The sequence below is a fragment of the Carassius carassius genome, chromosome 25 (assembly GCF_963082965.1).
Source record: "Carassius carassius chromosome 25, fCarCar2.1, whole genome shotgun sequence".
In the NCBI taxonomy this organism is placed as follows: domain Eukaryota; kingdom Metazoa; phylum Chordata; class Actinopteri; order Cypriniformes; family Cyprinidae; genus Carassius; species Carassius carassius.
Window position 1 is genome coordinate 8,293,239 of NC_081779.1, and position 17,074 is coordinate 8,310,312.

At 38.7% G+C, this 17,074-nt stretch overlaps 1 protein-coding gene across 3 annotated transcripts in view; it reads right to left on the bottom strand.

Moving 5' to 3' along the window:
* Positions 1–215: 215 nt before the first annotated feature.
* LOC132104074 (glutamate receptor ionotropic, NMDA 2D-like) overlaps positions 216–17,074 on the bottom strand; it is a 105,016-nt gene continuing 88,157 nt past the window's right edge. For all 3 annotated transcript variants that reach the window (XM_059509282.1, XM_059509279.1, XM_059509280.1), the window contains 3 exons: positions 10,099–10,286; positions 8,149–8,381; positions 216–6,969 (listed from right to left, as the gene is read on the bottom strand). In XM_059509282.1, the coding sequence (XP_059365265.1) occupies positions 3,928–6,969; positions 8,149–8,381; positions 10,099–10,286 (3,463 nt within the window). In that variant the 3' untranslated portion in view covers positions 216–3,927. The remainder of the gene's footprint in view (positions 6,970–8,148; positions 8,382–10,098; positions 10,287–17,074) is intronic.

Consider the following 17,074-nt stretch of genomic DNA (forward strand, 5'->3'; position numbering starts at 1 on the left):
TAAAGCTTCTTTAAAATTCTCTGCATAAATCAAGGTAAAACGTAGGTGTCCTTAACAGTGGTTTCAAAAGGCTTTTCACGCTTTCTTTTCAAGCCCTCTCTCTCCCCAGAAACCGGGAAAACAAAGACTTACACAATTATTCACCGCGTCCGCTGTCAATCACAAACATTCTCTGTTGAGCACATGCTGAAAACAACAAAATAGACCAAACGGTGTTGTATTAAAAATCTTTTATTCTGTTCTGCTCGCAGCACAGCATAGTATAGTCTCCCATGGTCGAACGGCTCACTGAGTGGCCCCCCTGTGAGGCTCCCCTACTGAGAGGAGTATGGCACAAGAACCTAACACAGTGGTACCGGGGGGGCACTACTGTCCTGGCACAGAGTGGCATAAAACATAACTGGCTCTGCTCAGCTACATTATCATAAAGTATTACAGAGCAGCATCGCATGTGTTCAAATGTGTTTTCAGCATAACACACTGCAGCTCGGCACAGACAGAGCACACACACATACAGTTTCCAAAAAAGCCAGATCTGTGAGACACATGTGAAGACTGCAAAGATTTTGACATAGCGAGGTCAAATCCATTTGCTAAAGACCTGCTATGCTCAAAGTGATCCTAGTGTGGAGCCTACAGCTGTCCATCACCACGTCCCAAAACTTTCACCACAGTGACACATACAAACCTCAATCACAACGCGGGTTATTTGAAACATAAATTCATTGTGGTCGATGGTCAGCCATGTTATTCATAAAAACACAGTTGAAAACTGGTCTCTGATGTCAGCTGCAATGAGACGAGAGGACAAAAAGACAAAAGAAGACAAATTCAAAGATAATAATTTTAGTAGATAAACATCATATACTGTGTATATATATTTATATATATATATATGTGCAAGTTATTTGTTTAAATATATATTTTATATCTGTATGTATATATTTATATGCTGCTGCTTTGATAAGAGACTTATTCTTACAGTAATAAACAAACAAACAAAACATTTACTGTCAAAGACACTATCAACACAAGAAGACAAGTTTAGAGAAAGGCCGTTTTAAGATTCTTGGTGGTGGCAGTTCCTAATAAAACTTGTGCAATATGTCTGATATTCTGTCATTTGAAAATGAAAAGAAAAAAGACATTATCTTAAGGTCCTCACTTTTTTAGCCCAAATGTTTTATCAAAGATGTCTGCTGACTTTAATGTGCAATTGTGCACAATGGAATGGAAAGAGAAATCAAAATAATTTTGCGCAGCTAATACATGAAACATCTTGATTATCAAGTCTGCAGACAGAAATGTTTGAAAACAATACTCTTTTCTTCAGCTATATTGCTTTGCTGAACAGCTATCTAAACGTTACAAACACATATATGAGGTACATCTATATATATAAAGTAATCCAGACACATAATACACAACAAAGTTGGAGTCAATGGATATACATACATAAGCTGCCAAATATTCTAAATGTTAATGTCAATACTACTCAGAATTACTCCAAAATCTTTGACAGTGAGGCAAAGTGTTATGATTCTGGTCAGAAGTGACAAGACTTGTGTTACTGCCCTCCCAATTTCACCATACAGGAGTCATCAGTGTTTTAAAAAAAAAATAATAATTCATCATTATCTAGTACTCCAAAGTCTCTTGACATTACTGTTTAGCCCACTGACAACAGACCATACACCAATTAATTAGTACTATTTGTAAAAAGCTCAGCATACAACAAATAAGCTTCACATGGCTCAGATGCAGTTACAAGCACACACACAAAACACAGTTAGCCTGTTGGACTGTGCATGGTTCTGTGTCAAATATGCACTTAAATAAATTAATACATAAATAACAGCATACAATGTTTCAAACCAAATTGAAAGTTGTCAAACTTTACTGCTGGCTTGACAAAGCCCTGCGTGAAAGTTTTAAAAGCCTTGAGATTGAATATTTAAAGATCTATATATACTGTATAAACATATTCAGGATTTATTTCTATTTAGTCTGTTTTTTTATTTCTTATATAATATTCTGTGTGAAAAACACAAGCCTGATTAATCAGAAAAATATAAAACAAGTCAGAACAGCATGAAAGATTATACTGAGTCTGGTGGATGTAGCTTCAACATCCTCTGATTGAACACAAAGGTGCTGGAATTTTGAAAAGGCCAAAATATTTTTTTCCAATTAGAGTATGCTGGCTTTGTCAAGGCAACATCATTACAAAATTCATGAATCTGAAACAAAAGAAACTCAGTTTGTCATACTTTGCTAGCAACATTTTAAATAGTGTATAAACAAAATAAATAAAATTAAACATCGTTGACTCAGACCTGCTGCCAACACGCATTGCCCTTTGCAATATTCACAGTCATTTATAGCGATCACTTCAAAGATGCTAGCTTTTGGCTAATGGTAAAAGCTAAATTAAACAAAGATCTACCTGACTGGTTTGCTAATCAGTCTTTTCCTCACATGTAACTTAAACCTGATCTGACTTTTTTTATTTTATTTTTTTAACTTAACAGATATGTCTAGTAAAAGCATAAAACCGCAACTCTATTTTGCTCTCATTTGAGCAGTTTATTCTTGCTGCTGCTTGTACAGCTTAAGCAAACTTGCTAAGCAAGTATGGATATGATGTCCAAAACTAATAAATGGCAGAGCAGCTTGTAAAAAAAGGTGTAAAAACACAGTGTTAAACTGTAAACAGTGCTCTCCTTTGCTTATCGCTCTCTAAATGGTGACGCGTTTTTCATCACTCACTGACAATCTCGGTTAGCGAGTACAGTGCTGCAGTATGGCTAGACCTGTCATCCTGGCACTCTCAACATCAGCATTCTAAGCTACCCTAAATGGCTCCGATGAGAAGGTCACCCTCGAGAAAGCTACGATCTTAAAAGTGTCTTGGTTGCAACACACTGCGTTGTCATGGCAACATGTACATTCAGTCGAGAGGGGACGGGCTGCCACCGATTATAGGTAGTTGAAACATTGCATGTGCCCTACAGCACAGTCCTTATATTCTTTTAATAACTCAACACAACTGTTTTGAACCAGATCACAGAACATATATATTACATATAATAAAATAACTTTTAAATATAAAATATATGTATTGTATGTTGTTTGTAGTTAATTATGTATTGCTCAAGGGACGAGAATAAACACATGAGGACCTGTGAAATGGTTTCAATGGAACAGGACTGTACATCAGCTCCACTTTAGTTTGGCATTCAGCTTCAGTAAGCCAATATGTGATCAGTCATGGCTAACTTACCCTGTTGCTAGGAATACAAACACTGACAACAACACACAGAATGCTAAATGTCAGTTTGTGGAAGGTGGAGGTCAAGAAAAATGCTCTGACTGAGAACAGAAAAACGGTTTGCTACTTTCCTTTGTGAGTGCTTCCCTTGAGATATTTTGAAATATGTATATTGTATCGAATATACACAACTATTACATCATGATTCAGAGCTTTGAGAGCAAGAGAGATAAAAAGATGGGTGTGGGATGTTCAGGCTTTGTATTTTGACTTCAGAATCTCCCTTCGAAAAATCGTTCCAGAGCCATCGAGCAGCAAAATAAAATTTACCCACATTATTGACACTCCACCTTAAAGCCCGCCAGAAGTAAGAAAAGCAAAGCCAATCCCATAAAAACAGCCTCGCTAACATCAACAAGATTTGTCAGCATGGCAGTATTCCATTCTTACACAAGTAAAGAGGAAGGGCTACAATTTATGTGACATCCCAATCCAGGTTTGTCTCTGAGCATTAGAGCTTTGTGCAAGAGATGGGTGCCAGCGAAACAACCCAACTCGACTGCAATAAACCGTTTACAGTTTGTGGCATGAGCAGGTAATTTGATAGCCCCTAGGGGCTACTTGCTGATGTTCCTCATTTAATTTAATTATGTTCCTCAGACCTCACTCTCCACACTGGAGAAGTGGGCAGAGCCTCGACGAGAGCACAGGCTCTTGGTTTTAAGGGGAAGATGTGGGGATTGATACCTTTGAGGCTGGGGAATCGATCGCAGTTTCTGGTACTGGAGCTTAGCACTAGAGGAGGACAAAGAGGAGGGCTGTGGGGCACCAGGCGTAGATGAGACAACCGAAGGGGAGGACACTGATGAAGAGGAGGTAGGTAGAGGTACATGTATATGGTGAGAGGAAGAGGGTGGGGCTGGGAGTGCAGGGACCACTTGAGAGGGTAAAGATGGCGGTAGACTCTGAGGAGGGGACTGCGGTTGTCGGGACCAGTCTGAGCGTTGTGGTCTTTGTGCACTGAGGTTGGATTGGCTTCCAGATTTTGCCTGGCTCTGAGCCCGTTCCGGTTTTGATGATTGCCGTTTGGGTCTTACACTGCTGCTGAAACTATGGCAGTGAGGGAGTAGCTCCTCCTGACTCCTAGAAGTCATCCGATTCCATTTAGAGTGAGTGCTGGCAAAGTGATTGGGTGACTGGCAGGAACAGGATGTGTGAAGTCGACTCTTCTCTTGAGACCTGCTTTTAGATTTCTTTTCAGTCTTCACTGGTAATTTATCAACAGACCAGTATCTTCGAGGAGGTGGGGGAGTCAATGGAGTTGGAGGCAACTGATTTGATCCTAATCCTTCTGATCCACACCCTGTTCCTGCTCTGAAACCCAAGCTACTTTCTCCACCACCCCACCCCAAAAATGAATCATCTCTACTGTTTATGCTGCCTCCTCTTTCTCTGGCAGGGTAGGTGCCAAAGAACCATCCCCCTCCTCCAATTCCTCCAACTGCCCTTCCTTCATGACCCTCCCAATATCTCTCAAACTTACCAAACTCTCCTGAGGAACCTTCATCATCTGTGTAGATCTCAACAGCTTTTTCTCTATCCCTTTCGGATTCAGAGTCCATTCCTCTGCTTTCTCGTCGTCGCCCCTGTTCTTCTGGCCTACGTCTTTCCACTTCAGACTCCTCATTTTCTTCTTCTTCCTTGGAATCCCATTCATGAAATGACAGGCCTTCTTTCGAGCAAGGCTTAACTCTCTTGTTTTTTCCCAAAAGTGGACGATTTTCTCCACCTCTTTCTTGCTCATTTCTCTCAGCTCCTACAGACTTTCGTCTTTTATATGTGGGAAGCAAGGGTACAAATGATGATGGTGAATCGGAAGTTGGGTTTCTGCTACTCCAAAATTTAACGGTTGAAGAAGTTTTGTTTAAGCAAGAAAAATTCTTGTTGTTGGACCTTGGCCTGGAGTGGCATTGTGATTTTGGGCTTCTCTGAAGCCTTTCCGTTCCTCTACTGCCTTCTTCATCTTCTCTACCTTGATCATCCCTATCTCTCTTTACTCCATCTCTGATAATATCCCACTCATAACTCCTTGTAGAGCTTTCACTCTTTTTTCGGAGAGAGCTTCGCCTCATTGCAGGATAAGAAGAGTATTCCTGTGCTATTCCTTTTTCAAAGACATCTTTCCTGTCCATATCTACTTCCTCTTGTTCAGATCGTTTTTCCCTCTGCCTTCTTCTTGATTTTTCATCTTTTTTCTTTTTCTTTTTCACCTTACGCCTTTTACGCTCCCTTTCTTTTTCACGCTCTTCTCTCTTCTTTTTCTTTCTACCCTTCTTCCTCCTCTTTCTCTCTCTTTCAATTTCTTTATGATGTCGTTTCTCCTGCTTAACATCTCTATCTCCAGTTGCTCTTCTACACTTTTCTTTCTCTCCCCAAGAGGCCCACCACTCTTGAAGCTGTGCAATCTGGCTGCCTGCTCTGTCTCTAATCTGTGGCCTCTGTCCGCAAGGTTTACGGGGTGGTATAGGTGGTGCTGGAGGACTGCTAGGCAAGGATCGAAAAGATATCTGGGAATGACTTTTTCTCCTCCCCAAAAGCAAGCTTGACTCCTCCGTTAGCTCATCTGTGTCATAGTCCTCATATGCATCTCGTGCATCTGCCCGATATCTGAAGCTCTGTGATGATGTGTACGATGATGAAGAAGAGGGAGAATTGGATCGGGAGACTGACTCTGAAGAAAGGGATGAACTGGAGGTGCTGGAGCTGCTGGAGGAAGTGGATGTGTAGCATACATATGGAGAAGGTGAGGGTGGATTCTGTGTTGGAGAAGAGAGGGGCATAGGTATTGGCAGAGGAAGAGGAGGAGGACGACGTCCTCTTCTCCCACCACCATCCCTCATTCCATATCTGCCACCACCTCTCCTATCGAATGGAAGGATGTTTTCATACAGTGGCCCCCCTGAACCCTTCCTTTTTGAGAAGCTGCTTCTCCTCCAGATAGATTGCAGAGGTGGAGAGGGATGTGGCAAAGCAGGGTTAATTGGTAAGTGTCCAGAGGCTTGACCTTTAGTAGGTAACCGTGGGTTTCCAGAGGATTTTGTCCCTCGATGCTTAGTTTTTGGAGTTTGGGTGCCTATGTTTTGAGGTTCAGCAGAGACCCCTAAGCCTTCTGGATCAATTGGCCCATAGTATCTCTTGTACTCATTCAGACCCCCCTCTCCTCCTCTTATTCCTGCACCCCAGTGAGGGGGCATGCCTTGGAATTGTGTTAAGTCTGTTATCCCACTGTTCACACCACCAGGCTTCTCAGGGCCCACATTTGGATGTGTCCACCGATTCACAACAGCTAATCGACGATCATGCCTTGGTAGGAATGTAGAGCAAGGCATGGGTGCTCCAAGAATGGGACTGTTCAATGGCCCTAATGCCATTCCAGAATGTCCACCTGAAGGAGGGTTGCCAGGAAGAAGAGCATTGTATACCGGTGGCTGCTGGTGGTGTTGCTTTTGTTGCTGCTGCTGCTGCTGCTGTTGATGTTGTTGTTGTGCCATAGCGATTGGGGGATTGGCCACGGCTGTAGAGATCACATGAGGCGGTGGAGGAGGAGGAACCATGGAGACATGATGATATTGAGTAAGTGTGCTTTGGGAACCTCCAGGAGCTGTTTCATCCTCAAAATTGCAGCAGCTGTACATACCCTGTAAGAGATAACAAGCAAAAGATTTACTTAGCAAACAGTTCAGGATATCATACTATTCCCCTTGGTGACATACAACCTGATTTAGACACTTAGAAAATGTCTGGTTGTTTGCAAGGGGCTTTAAGGTGCTTCTCATTCTTTCCACAATGTAAACAAAGACGGATATTGATAATACAGAATGAATAAATGATCCATCTTCTATCATCCTTTTCCACCCCTATTCATTACTATGAGAGAAGTTATGGGCTTTCATAAAATCCCTCTGTGTGCGCAATGGTAATGCTGGATGTGCCATCACATTTTACAAATGACAGGAAATAAAGGGGTGTGCTGCAAAGTCCCCTTCTAAGGATTTAATGCTTGATTACAAGAGATTATTGTGTGTCATTCTTTGTCCTCAACAAGAATTGCAAAAAGAGAAATCTTTCCTTTTACTTGCAAATACATTTAAATGATTCCAGTTTTGATTCTTAGATTCATTCTTACATTTCCTGGGTTACTGATTTTAGTTTGTAGAGCTGGAATGAAATGATCATTATGACCTAATTCATGCATTTTATCACTTTCTTAACAGAGTTTCATATGAAATATTCACAAAATAAGTATATTTATAAGGGCTGTGAAAATGAATGTTAATACTTGTGATTCGTTAAATACATTTTAAAATATTATGTATGAAATAACACATTTGTTCTTTCTGAACTGACTGAAACAGTTTGGAGCCACTTTGAAAGTTTCTCACACACATGCACAAAATTCCCTATGGGAGCTCCCATTTATCAGTGGCCTAAATGACTGAGAAAATCATTATTCTACAGATTATTTATTTATAAATCAAACCCAGATGGGACGTTTAACAATTGTAAAGTCATTTGCAGCCTTTATATGATGAAATTTAATTATCACCGAAGCTCAAAAAGTGAAACATCATCCACAAATGGAACGCCATCATTCATAAATATGTTAATGTAATCATCAGTGGAGGAATGTGGGTCAGTGGTGGGGGAAGCATGCACATATATTTTGAGTCCCATTAGAACAAATTGAAGAACAATAATTACACACATTATTTAACTTTCTTTTCTTAAAAATGAACAGAATGCATTAACATTTTAATAAAAAAACAAATGACAGCCCTACTATTTATATCATCTTGCCTTTTATTTGGGTCACTCACCCGACTGAAAGCCAGTAGGAAATCCATTCCTCCAGAGCGGCCCAAACAGTGGCGTAGCTTCCAATAGACAAGATGCTCCCATGCAAACACCAGCAGACTTAGGCCCATGGCAACCAGAAGCATATAGAACACTCCCGCCATGTTGTCTATGTCCAGCTTGGAACTCATCACCTCAATCTTATCATTATGGCAGATCCCAGATAGCCAGAGTCGTTCAAGCATGTCAATTTCATCTGAAAAAAAAGGAAAATATGTGCACAATGACAGGAGATAAGAAGCATGAAAGATAAGTAGGCCTACAAACAGGGGAAAAGACAGATGGACAGAAGGGAAAAAAATAAAAAGAAAGGCTACAGAAAGCCAAAGAGCATTCTAACCCTATTGTTGGGAAAAGTAAGTCCTTATTTCAAGTCTACAGACTTAAGCTCGACAGATATAGTTTTTTTTTTTTGGGGGGGGGGGGGGGGGTATCGATATTAGGGGTTAAAAAAGATGGATACCGATATATTGGCTGATATTCTTATAGTACAGTATTCTTTTCAATTCAATTCTTTCATGAGCATGAATTCTGGGTTGTGGGAGGCTGGTGGATAATTTGAAGCAGCAGAATCGGGTGAAATATCTACAAATTCACCGACCTGGGTCGCCAGTAGCAAACAATGGAGCACACTCTACTGGACAAACTAAGTAATTACACAATTCCGAAGCATTTAATCTGATAGAAAAATATAATAATTCATATTGGCAGCATATCGGTTGCATATTCGCTGATACCGATATATCGGCGACAGGCTCATATCGGTGACAGGCTCATATCGGCCGATAATATCGGCTAAATTATATATCAGTCGGGCAGTACTACAGACAGGCTCTAGCTTCAGTTATTATTACACTGTGTTCCCAAAAAGTTGAAAATGGAAAAGAAAAAACTGCGGAAAAGAATCATGAAATGAGGTGGAAAGTGAGAAGCAGAGAAAGTGAGACTGGAGGATAATATCAGCTAAATGGAGGTCTGAAACAGCCTGGTTTCGAGGCTCTTGTGGTAAGACAGACTTGTAGAAGTTTGGAGATGAAAGGTCTAGAAAGACTAATGGACCTACCTCCCAACAATAGCCATTAGTACATTTATCAGAGTGAAAATGTCACTGTGGAAAAAATAAAAGCACAACAAGGGCATGTTTCTGGCAGAAAAATGACATATGCATTTAGATGACCGCTTTAAATTGAGGATTATTCCTTCACTAAATCCTCATTTCATATGAAACAAAGCATAAAAACAAAACCGTGCTGATCCGCAGGTTAATTGCATGTTTCAATTTATGACAATATGGCCTTGAAATATATGGCTTAGGTAAAATTTAATCATAGGAACTGAAGTCCTAATAATTGTAATTTTATTTATTAATTCAAACAAGCAAAATCAGCCCTAAGAATTTAAATCGAAATGGGAATGTGTAAAAATTAAAAATCAAGGTGTTCGACTACTGCACTATTTAATGAAGTGACACTTTGTATATTCATAATTATATTCATTTGCTGTGACAATTTTTCTAATATAATGTATCATATTTCAGTGAGACTCTTCCAGCTTCCTTTCACATTTATTCTTTGATCATTATGGGGCAACTCACTAGGTTCCTCATCGAGTTTCATCAAAGAAAAACAAGCAATGCAGGAGAAAAGCATGTGAATATGTGCATATTTGAAACAGAGAAAGGTGGAGGTACCTGAGAGAATCAGAAAAACAAGTGTAACACCACTCATAAAGGTTTCATTTCCAAAAAATTGTGCTCACTCACTATGATAACAAAACAATAGGAATGTTTGTTTGTCATAGTGAAAATCGGGGGTTTGAGACTGAGTATAGGAGATTACAACTCCACAAACAAACCACCATTAGATACACCTGGGGTGTATATAGGTATTCATTTTTTGTAAGAATTCTCTTACCATCTCCAACTAGCTGCAGGAGGGCAAGGTCTAGTGGCCGCTTCCATCGGGAGTTTTTGTGTAAGGCAATGCCATATCCTGTTGTAGCGAACACTTTGCCAGAGCCAATGGTCATTACTTTGCAGCCCTCGTCCTTACGAGCCATGTAATTCAGGACAGCTGCATCATATATGAATGCATCCAGTTTTCTTCAGAGAGAAAGAGGAAATGGAAAAAAAACAACACAAGGCATGGGTAAATTACTTCACAAGACTAATCATCACTTTATTGATTTTAAATTTGTGTGAGAGCAACTGTGTTGAAACAAAAACTGTATGTATATACCCAAACAATAAGAATTGGTTTACAAAAGATTTAAAAGTATGCCTTAATGAGAGGAAGGTAGCCTTTACGACGGGGGATAAGGAACTAGTTAGAGAGAAAAATAGAGAACTTAGGGGGAAAATTAAAAGTGCTAAACTAGAATATAAAAATAAAATTGAAAGTAAATTCTATAAGGGTAATGTAAAGCAAGCTTGGGAGGGACTGAATGTGATGATGGGAAGGAAGGGAAAGAAAACGAACCCCACTCAATCTCATAATGCATCTTTTGCTGATGAACTAAATGTATTTTTTGGCAGATTTGACACTGGTGAATGTAGCACTGAGGTTGATAGGATCTGTTCTGATATCCCCTAATATGAAAACATTACCCTGGAAGAACATGAAATTGCATACTGCTTGTCCCGCACAAAATCAAATAAGGCACCTGGACCTGATGGGTTGAATGGGCATGTACTAAAGGATTCTGTTTATCAATTGACCGGGGTCTTTACACAGTTATTCCAGCTTTTGTTAAATACACGAATATTACCAAACCTATGGAAGGTATCGACAGTTGTCCCAGTACCCAAAATTACAGGAGCAAAAGGAAAGGGTTAAATGATTTTAGACCAATATCATTAACATCTGTTTTGGGGAAATGTATGGAAAGAGTAATTATGCGGCACTTAATGTATTTTGTGAGTGATGTCTTGGATCCATTGCAATTCGCATATAAAAAAGCAAGAGGTACTGATGATGCAGTTTTAACATTATATAATTCAGTTGCTGAGCATGTACAATTAACTTCAAATTATGCTAGAATTTTGTTTTTAGATTTCACATCAGCTTTTAACACGATGAAGATTCACATTTTAATTCAGCGACTGATTGATTTGGGGGTAAATGGTGGACTTATCTGGTGAATTAAAGATTTTTTATCTAATCGCCCGCAAAGAGTGGCTATTAATGGCAAACTGTCTGGAATTATCACATTAAATACAGGAGCCCCTCAGGGAGCAATTCTATCACCAATATTATTTTCTTTGTACATTAATGAGTATAAGATAAAAAATGAGGGGTTTAGTCTCCATAAATATGCCGATGATATGGCACTTGTGGGTCTTATGAAAGTGGGAGATGTTGGTAGTGCTTCTGTATATTATGAACATGCTGAAGCACTTTTTGAGTGGTGCCAGTCGAGTGCACTGGTGATAAACACAAATAAGACAAAGAAGTTGGTAATAACTGGAGACAAGCGTAATATTTTGGGTTTGGAACCTGTAGTACTAAATGGAAATCCAATAGAATTTGTCAGTAATTTTAAGTATTTGGGGACATATATTGATGCCCAACTTAATTTTTTAGAAAATACTGATAGCATCTGTAAGAAGGCTCACCAAAGGTTACATCTAATTTGGAGGTTGAATCACTTTGGTGTGAGCAAGATTATACTCAAAATGGTTTATAAAAATTTTGTGTAAAGTATTCTGGTTTTTAATATGACATCATGGTATGGTAACCTGACTGTTGTGAATAAAGCTAGACTGTCCAAGATTGTGATTGAGGCAAGCAAAATAATTGGCAAGACACAGAGACACTTGAATGATCTTTATCGTGGAAAAAGTAAGGAAAAGGCTTTAAAGATAGTAGGGGATGTTTCTCATCCTCTACATAGCAAACTGCTGCCGTCTGGAAGACGTTATAGGCAACCACGAGTAATTAGGAATGTTTATCAATTATCCTTTGTGCCAAATGCTGTCAAGATTTTAAATGGTAATGATTGATGTGTGCTTTGTTTATTACATTCCCCCCTTTGTATTGTATTTTATGTGTTATGTGTTGTTGTATTGATGTATGTGAAGCCAGAGACAAATTTCCACTACGTGGACAAGTAAAGTAAAGTAAAGTAAACATGTAAAGACAAAAACACGGATGATCTTCAGGGAAATCCTATTTCTAAACTAAATAGCATGTAATCTGTAATTAGTGAAGCCAATCAAGCACCCACCTTAGTTCTGCACCATGCTTTTGTTGGTTTAACAGCACTGAAAATACTTTTTAGGACTTGGGATTTATTTATTTTTTTAACCTCTCTCAAAAAGTTATTTGTTGCTGCTGGCAATTGCCTTAAAAGACCAATTAATTTCCAAAACTATTTTTATCACCTTGTTTTAAGTTTTCAAGTTTGTTTTGATTTTCCCTCACAAAGAACCAGTGTAATATTTATTAATTAAGTATTTTTAGCAAAATATTCCAAGAGTTTACTCCATATAATGGACTTCTATGGTGCTCAACAGTTTGAACTTCCAAACTGTAGTTTCAATGGAGCTTCAAAGGGCTCTACACGATCCCTGCTGGTCTTATCTAGCGAAATGATCAGTCATTTTCTTAAAAAAAAATAAAAATGTATATTCTTTTTAACCACAAATGCTCATTTTTCACTAGCTCTGCGATTCACTTCATGCATTACGTTTTCACGTTGGAAAGGTCACACAGGGTTAGCTCTTTGTCTCTGTACTTCAGTTAAAAAAGGTAGGGCAGGGTGAGGCAAAAAACTCATTTTCTTCTCCAACTTCAAAATCATCTGACATTTTCTGTTTAGTCAGACAGGAACTAAATAGAAACAAACATGTGACAACATTATTGTTTTACCTTTTTTGTAAAGGGTGTTTGACTTTCTTTGCACGTTCACTTTGCAAACACTGGGTTGGTACTTCCTCCTACATCAACCTTTTCAACGTGACTATATAATGCATGGGGTCGAGCTAATGCAAGACAAGCATTTGTGGTTAATAAAGAAAAAAAAAAAATTATATATATATATATATTTATTTATTTCTTTATTTATTATTATTTTTATTTTTTTAGAAAATGACCAGTCATTTCGCTGGGCTATTCCTCAGCTAAGGAATTTCTATGACACTTTGGATTTTGCAAATATCACAATCAGAATTAGCTTTATTCGCCAAGTGTGTGCAAACACACAAGGAATTTGTTGTTTTTAGGAGTTCTTGGTACATACATACATAAATATATGACATTGAGATCAGAAATAACATTTAAATAATACTAAGGAAAAAAAATAAAATAAAAAAAAATAATGTGTATACATCTGGAACAGAACATTTTTGTACAGATTTGTGCATTTACTGTATATACAGCTGTATAAATAAAATATGTATTTACATAATACTTAAGAGAGAGTATTAGTTAGGAAATTAGCTACAGAAGACAGGTGGTAATTTCTGTGTTATGCCTAGTTCACACTACAGGATTTTAAGATTTAAGCCCGATTTGCAAGTTAACAAGCTCGCCAAAAGGTCGGACTATGATTGGAGGAAAATCAGCGGGTGATCAGAACTCTGCAATCTTTATGTGTGAACTTCTCAACGACACTTAAAAGAGTCTCACTGATGCATTGCCGACATCTCTCACAAATGACACCACCAAACAAACAAACAAACAAACACCAAACAAATATCTAAATATCTGGAATGGTCGGCCGACTCGACATATTGTTGTGTCAGGTGTCCCGACGAGCTACAGCCAATGAAGAGCAATGATCAGTGGAAACAAAACAGAAGCAGCAACATGGCTTTAAAAAAAGTTTGGACACAAGAAATGGAGCAAAATTTTTCAGAACAGATCATTACGCAAACAGCTTGCAGCACTAATTTCTTCTCGACGTCCATTTTCAAATGAACAACTCCTGTTTTACTTGTGTCATTCCCATTCCACTTCTCATGTGTGTTTTTGTGACAAAATGTGGTTTAGGGTCCGTGTAGAGTCATTGGGTGACAGGGTTGTTGTCAGCTGCTGTATTGTGTGCCCCCTTGTTGCAGATCATTTAAGTAATGTCGCGTAATGTGAACACAACGACAACTTCCAAGGCAGACAGCAAATCATGTAGACTGAATAGTCAAGTCAAGACACTTTTATTTATATACCGCTTTAAACAAAAAAGATTGCGTCAAAGCATATTGGTAACTAAAAGTAGGCTACCAATATGGAATACCAAAAACAGTGCGTCAATAATGCAAAATGACAGTTAAGGCAGTTTGTAAATGTCGCAGATATTTTTTACCTTTGAAAGGTTTTTGGTTTGTTTGTTTTGTTTTATAAATTTTGTGGTAATACTTGTGTGAAAATTGTATTGATCTACATGATAGTTTGGTAATAGTGACACCCCAGGGGGGAAAAGGAGTAATATAAGATGTATTGGTCATGTGATTTTATATTTTGCGTGCTCACCGGAAAAGGAAAAAGATAGAAGATAAGAGAGAAACACAAGGTGTCGCACACAAATCGAAAGAGGTAAAATAGAAAGAGTGTTCGAACAAAATTGTCTACTAATGTCTCCTGAGTCCCGATTGGAAAGCACACGGTATGTTTGTATGCATTTTGGTTATTGTTTATTTTTAATTTGATGTACTGTGTACATTGATTTCAGTTTTCAGTTTCGAGTGATGTCATGGTAGAATCACTTCAACAAATTTGATTGTAATTTTGGTTTATTTTTCAGTTTTTTCACGGTGTCCATTCAATTTTTGTGATATTGAATATCATGATTCCTGAAAGGAAGACATTAAAAGATTGAAGGCATCAGTTGAAGCGTGATTTTTCTGGTCTGGAAAAAAAAAACATTCAGGAGCCGTTAAAGTGAAAAAACGTCTGTTTACTTTCCCCTGGACGAGTGCAAGAGTTCATCGTGGAAAAGGAAAGATTGCCAGACCTCGATGTGAAGAGCATAGTCCAGTCGACTTCGGTGGAAAACTGCAGCTGTTGGGTAAAGTGAGGACGCCGCCATTCTACGCGATTTCGTCGCATTGAAACTATTGCATTTCGCGTGACTGCATTCCTTGCCGTGTGGAAGGGCAACGCAAGACAATAGTGCTGCAGTGACGAATGACAGCCACAAGGCGGCAACGTTGCGATGTTTTTGGACAATTCAGCTTTCAATAAGAGTTGCTACCTTTGGATTTGCAGGTCAGACTGTATCTTTTTAGCTTGAATTTTCATTTCTTGGTTGAATAACATTTATTCAAGTTAAAATAGTTAGCAAATGATTTTAACAAATGTTTGCTTTTCATACCTTTCAAGTTAAATTGATAGTGTGTAACTTGTTTAAAAATTGACATTGTGCTATTTTCTCATGGATGGAATTACAGCTTGTTAGCAGGGTAAAGCTGAATAATAGTGTAGTTTAAAGCAAGTTACCAACATGGATCAAGATAGATCAGAGAGCTGTGTCTTAGACCAAGTGATTCAAGCTCTTGAAGAAGAAAAAGCACAATTAGAGGGGAAATTAGAAACTGAGATTGATGCCATTGACAGAGAAAAATATGAAGAACGCTTAGCTGAAATTAATGCAGATCTGGAAGTTAATAAGACTAAATTCCAGGAGTCACCTTCACGAGTTGAGCAGGCAGTTAGACGATCAGAAAGAGAAAGGCGTCCAACTGAAAAAATGCTTGAGTTGAGACATGACGAATTAGCAAGAAGAGAACAGAAGTTTATGCTCACGTACTTAAACTTCAAAGCTGAAGCTCAGTTTATCAGATCCAAGCTGAAAGAAGAGTGCTCTAAAACCGGGTTAGATGATATGATGGTGACATCAGAGAAACGTGAAGCAGAGTTAAAACAAATATATGAGAGTATTCGTGCACTGAACGTCCCATCTCAAGATATAAGGAGGAGAATGGATAGCTGCACTTCAGTTACTAGTGAAATAACTGCACTACTGAAAGGACGTTGCGCAGAAGTTGGCATAAAGGAGTTTGATGCTGAAGCTGTAAAAGAAACACTCACTCAGTTACTGCAAAGAGATGACGCCAGGTCAATTTATGGTTCAACTGTATCGAGAGCTGAAAGAGATAGTCAACATGGAAGTAGTATGTCAATAAAAAGAGCAGAAGCAGCGGCACGCTTAGCTGCAAAACGTGCTGAACTAAAGAGAGAACAAGAAATATCAGCTCAAAGAAAAGAGGTACTAGCTCAACAAGAGAAGTTAAAAATGCTGGAAGAGCAAAGAGATCTTGAAGTAATGGAAGCTGAATATATTGTGTATGCAGAAGAGGAATCAAGATTAAATGCTGAAATAGAAGATTCTAAAGAAAAAGCACTATGCCTTCAAGTCAGCTGCCACTGCACCACAATAACCCTTCTTGCATCAAGAAAGAAACTTTAGCTCAACCTTGCACTGAAAATGAGCTAGAGACCAAAGTAGATGAGGTCTTGTTAGTGAAAGCACTAAAAGAATCCTTGGCAATGACTAAACTTCCAGCTCCAGAGCCATTCACGTTTACGGGTGACCCACTCAAGTTCACAGAATGGCGAACCTGCTTTAAAGCTTTGATTGAAACAAACTGTACAAGCCCAGCATATCGGTTGTTCTATCTGAAAAGGTACATAAGTGGAGATGCGCTTAGTGTACTAGAGGGAACATTTTATAGGAGTGATGAGGATGCATACACACAAGCTTGGGATGCCCTGAACAAACGTTATGGACACCCCTTTGTAGTTCAAAGAGCGTTCAGAGCAAAGCTTAATAACTGGCCAAAACTTGGACCCAAAGAATCACTGAAACTAAGGGAGTTTAGTGACTTCCTCATTTCTTGCAAAAATGCAATGCCTCATGTACATGGTTTGAGGGTTTTGGACGATTGCGAAGAAA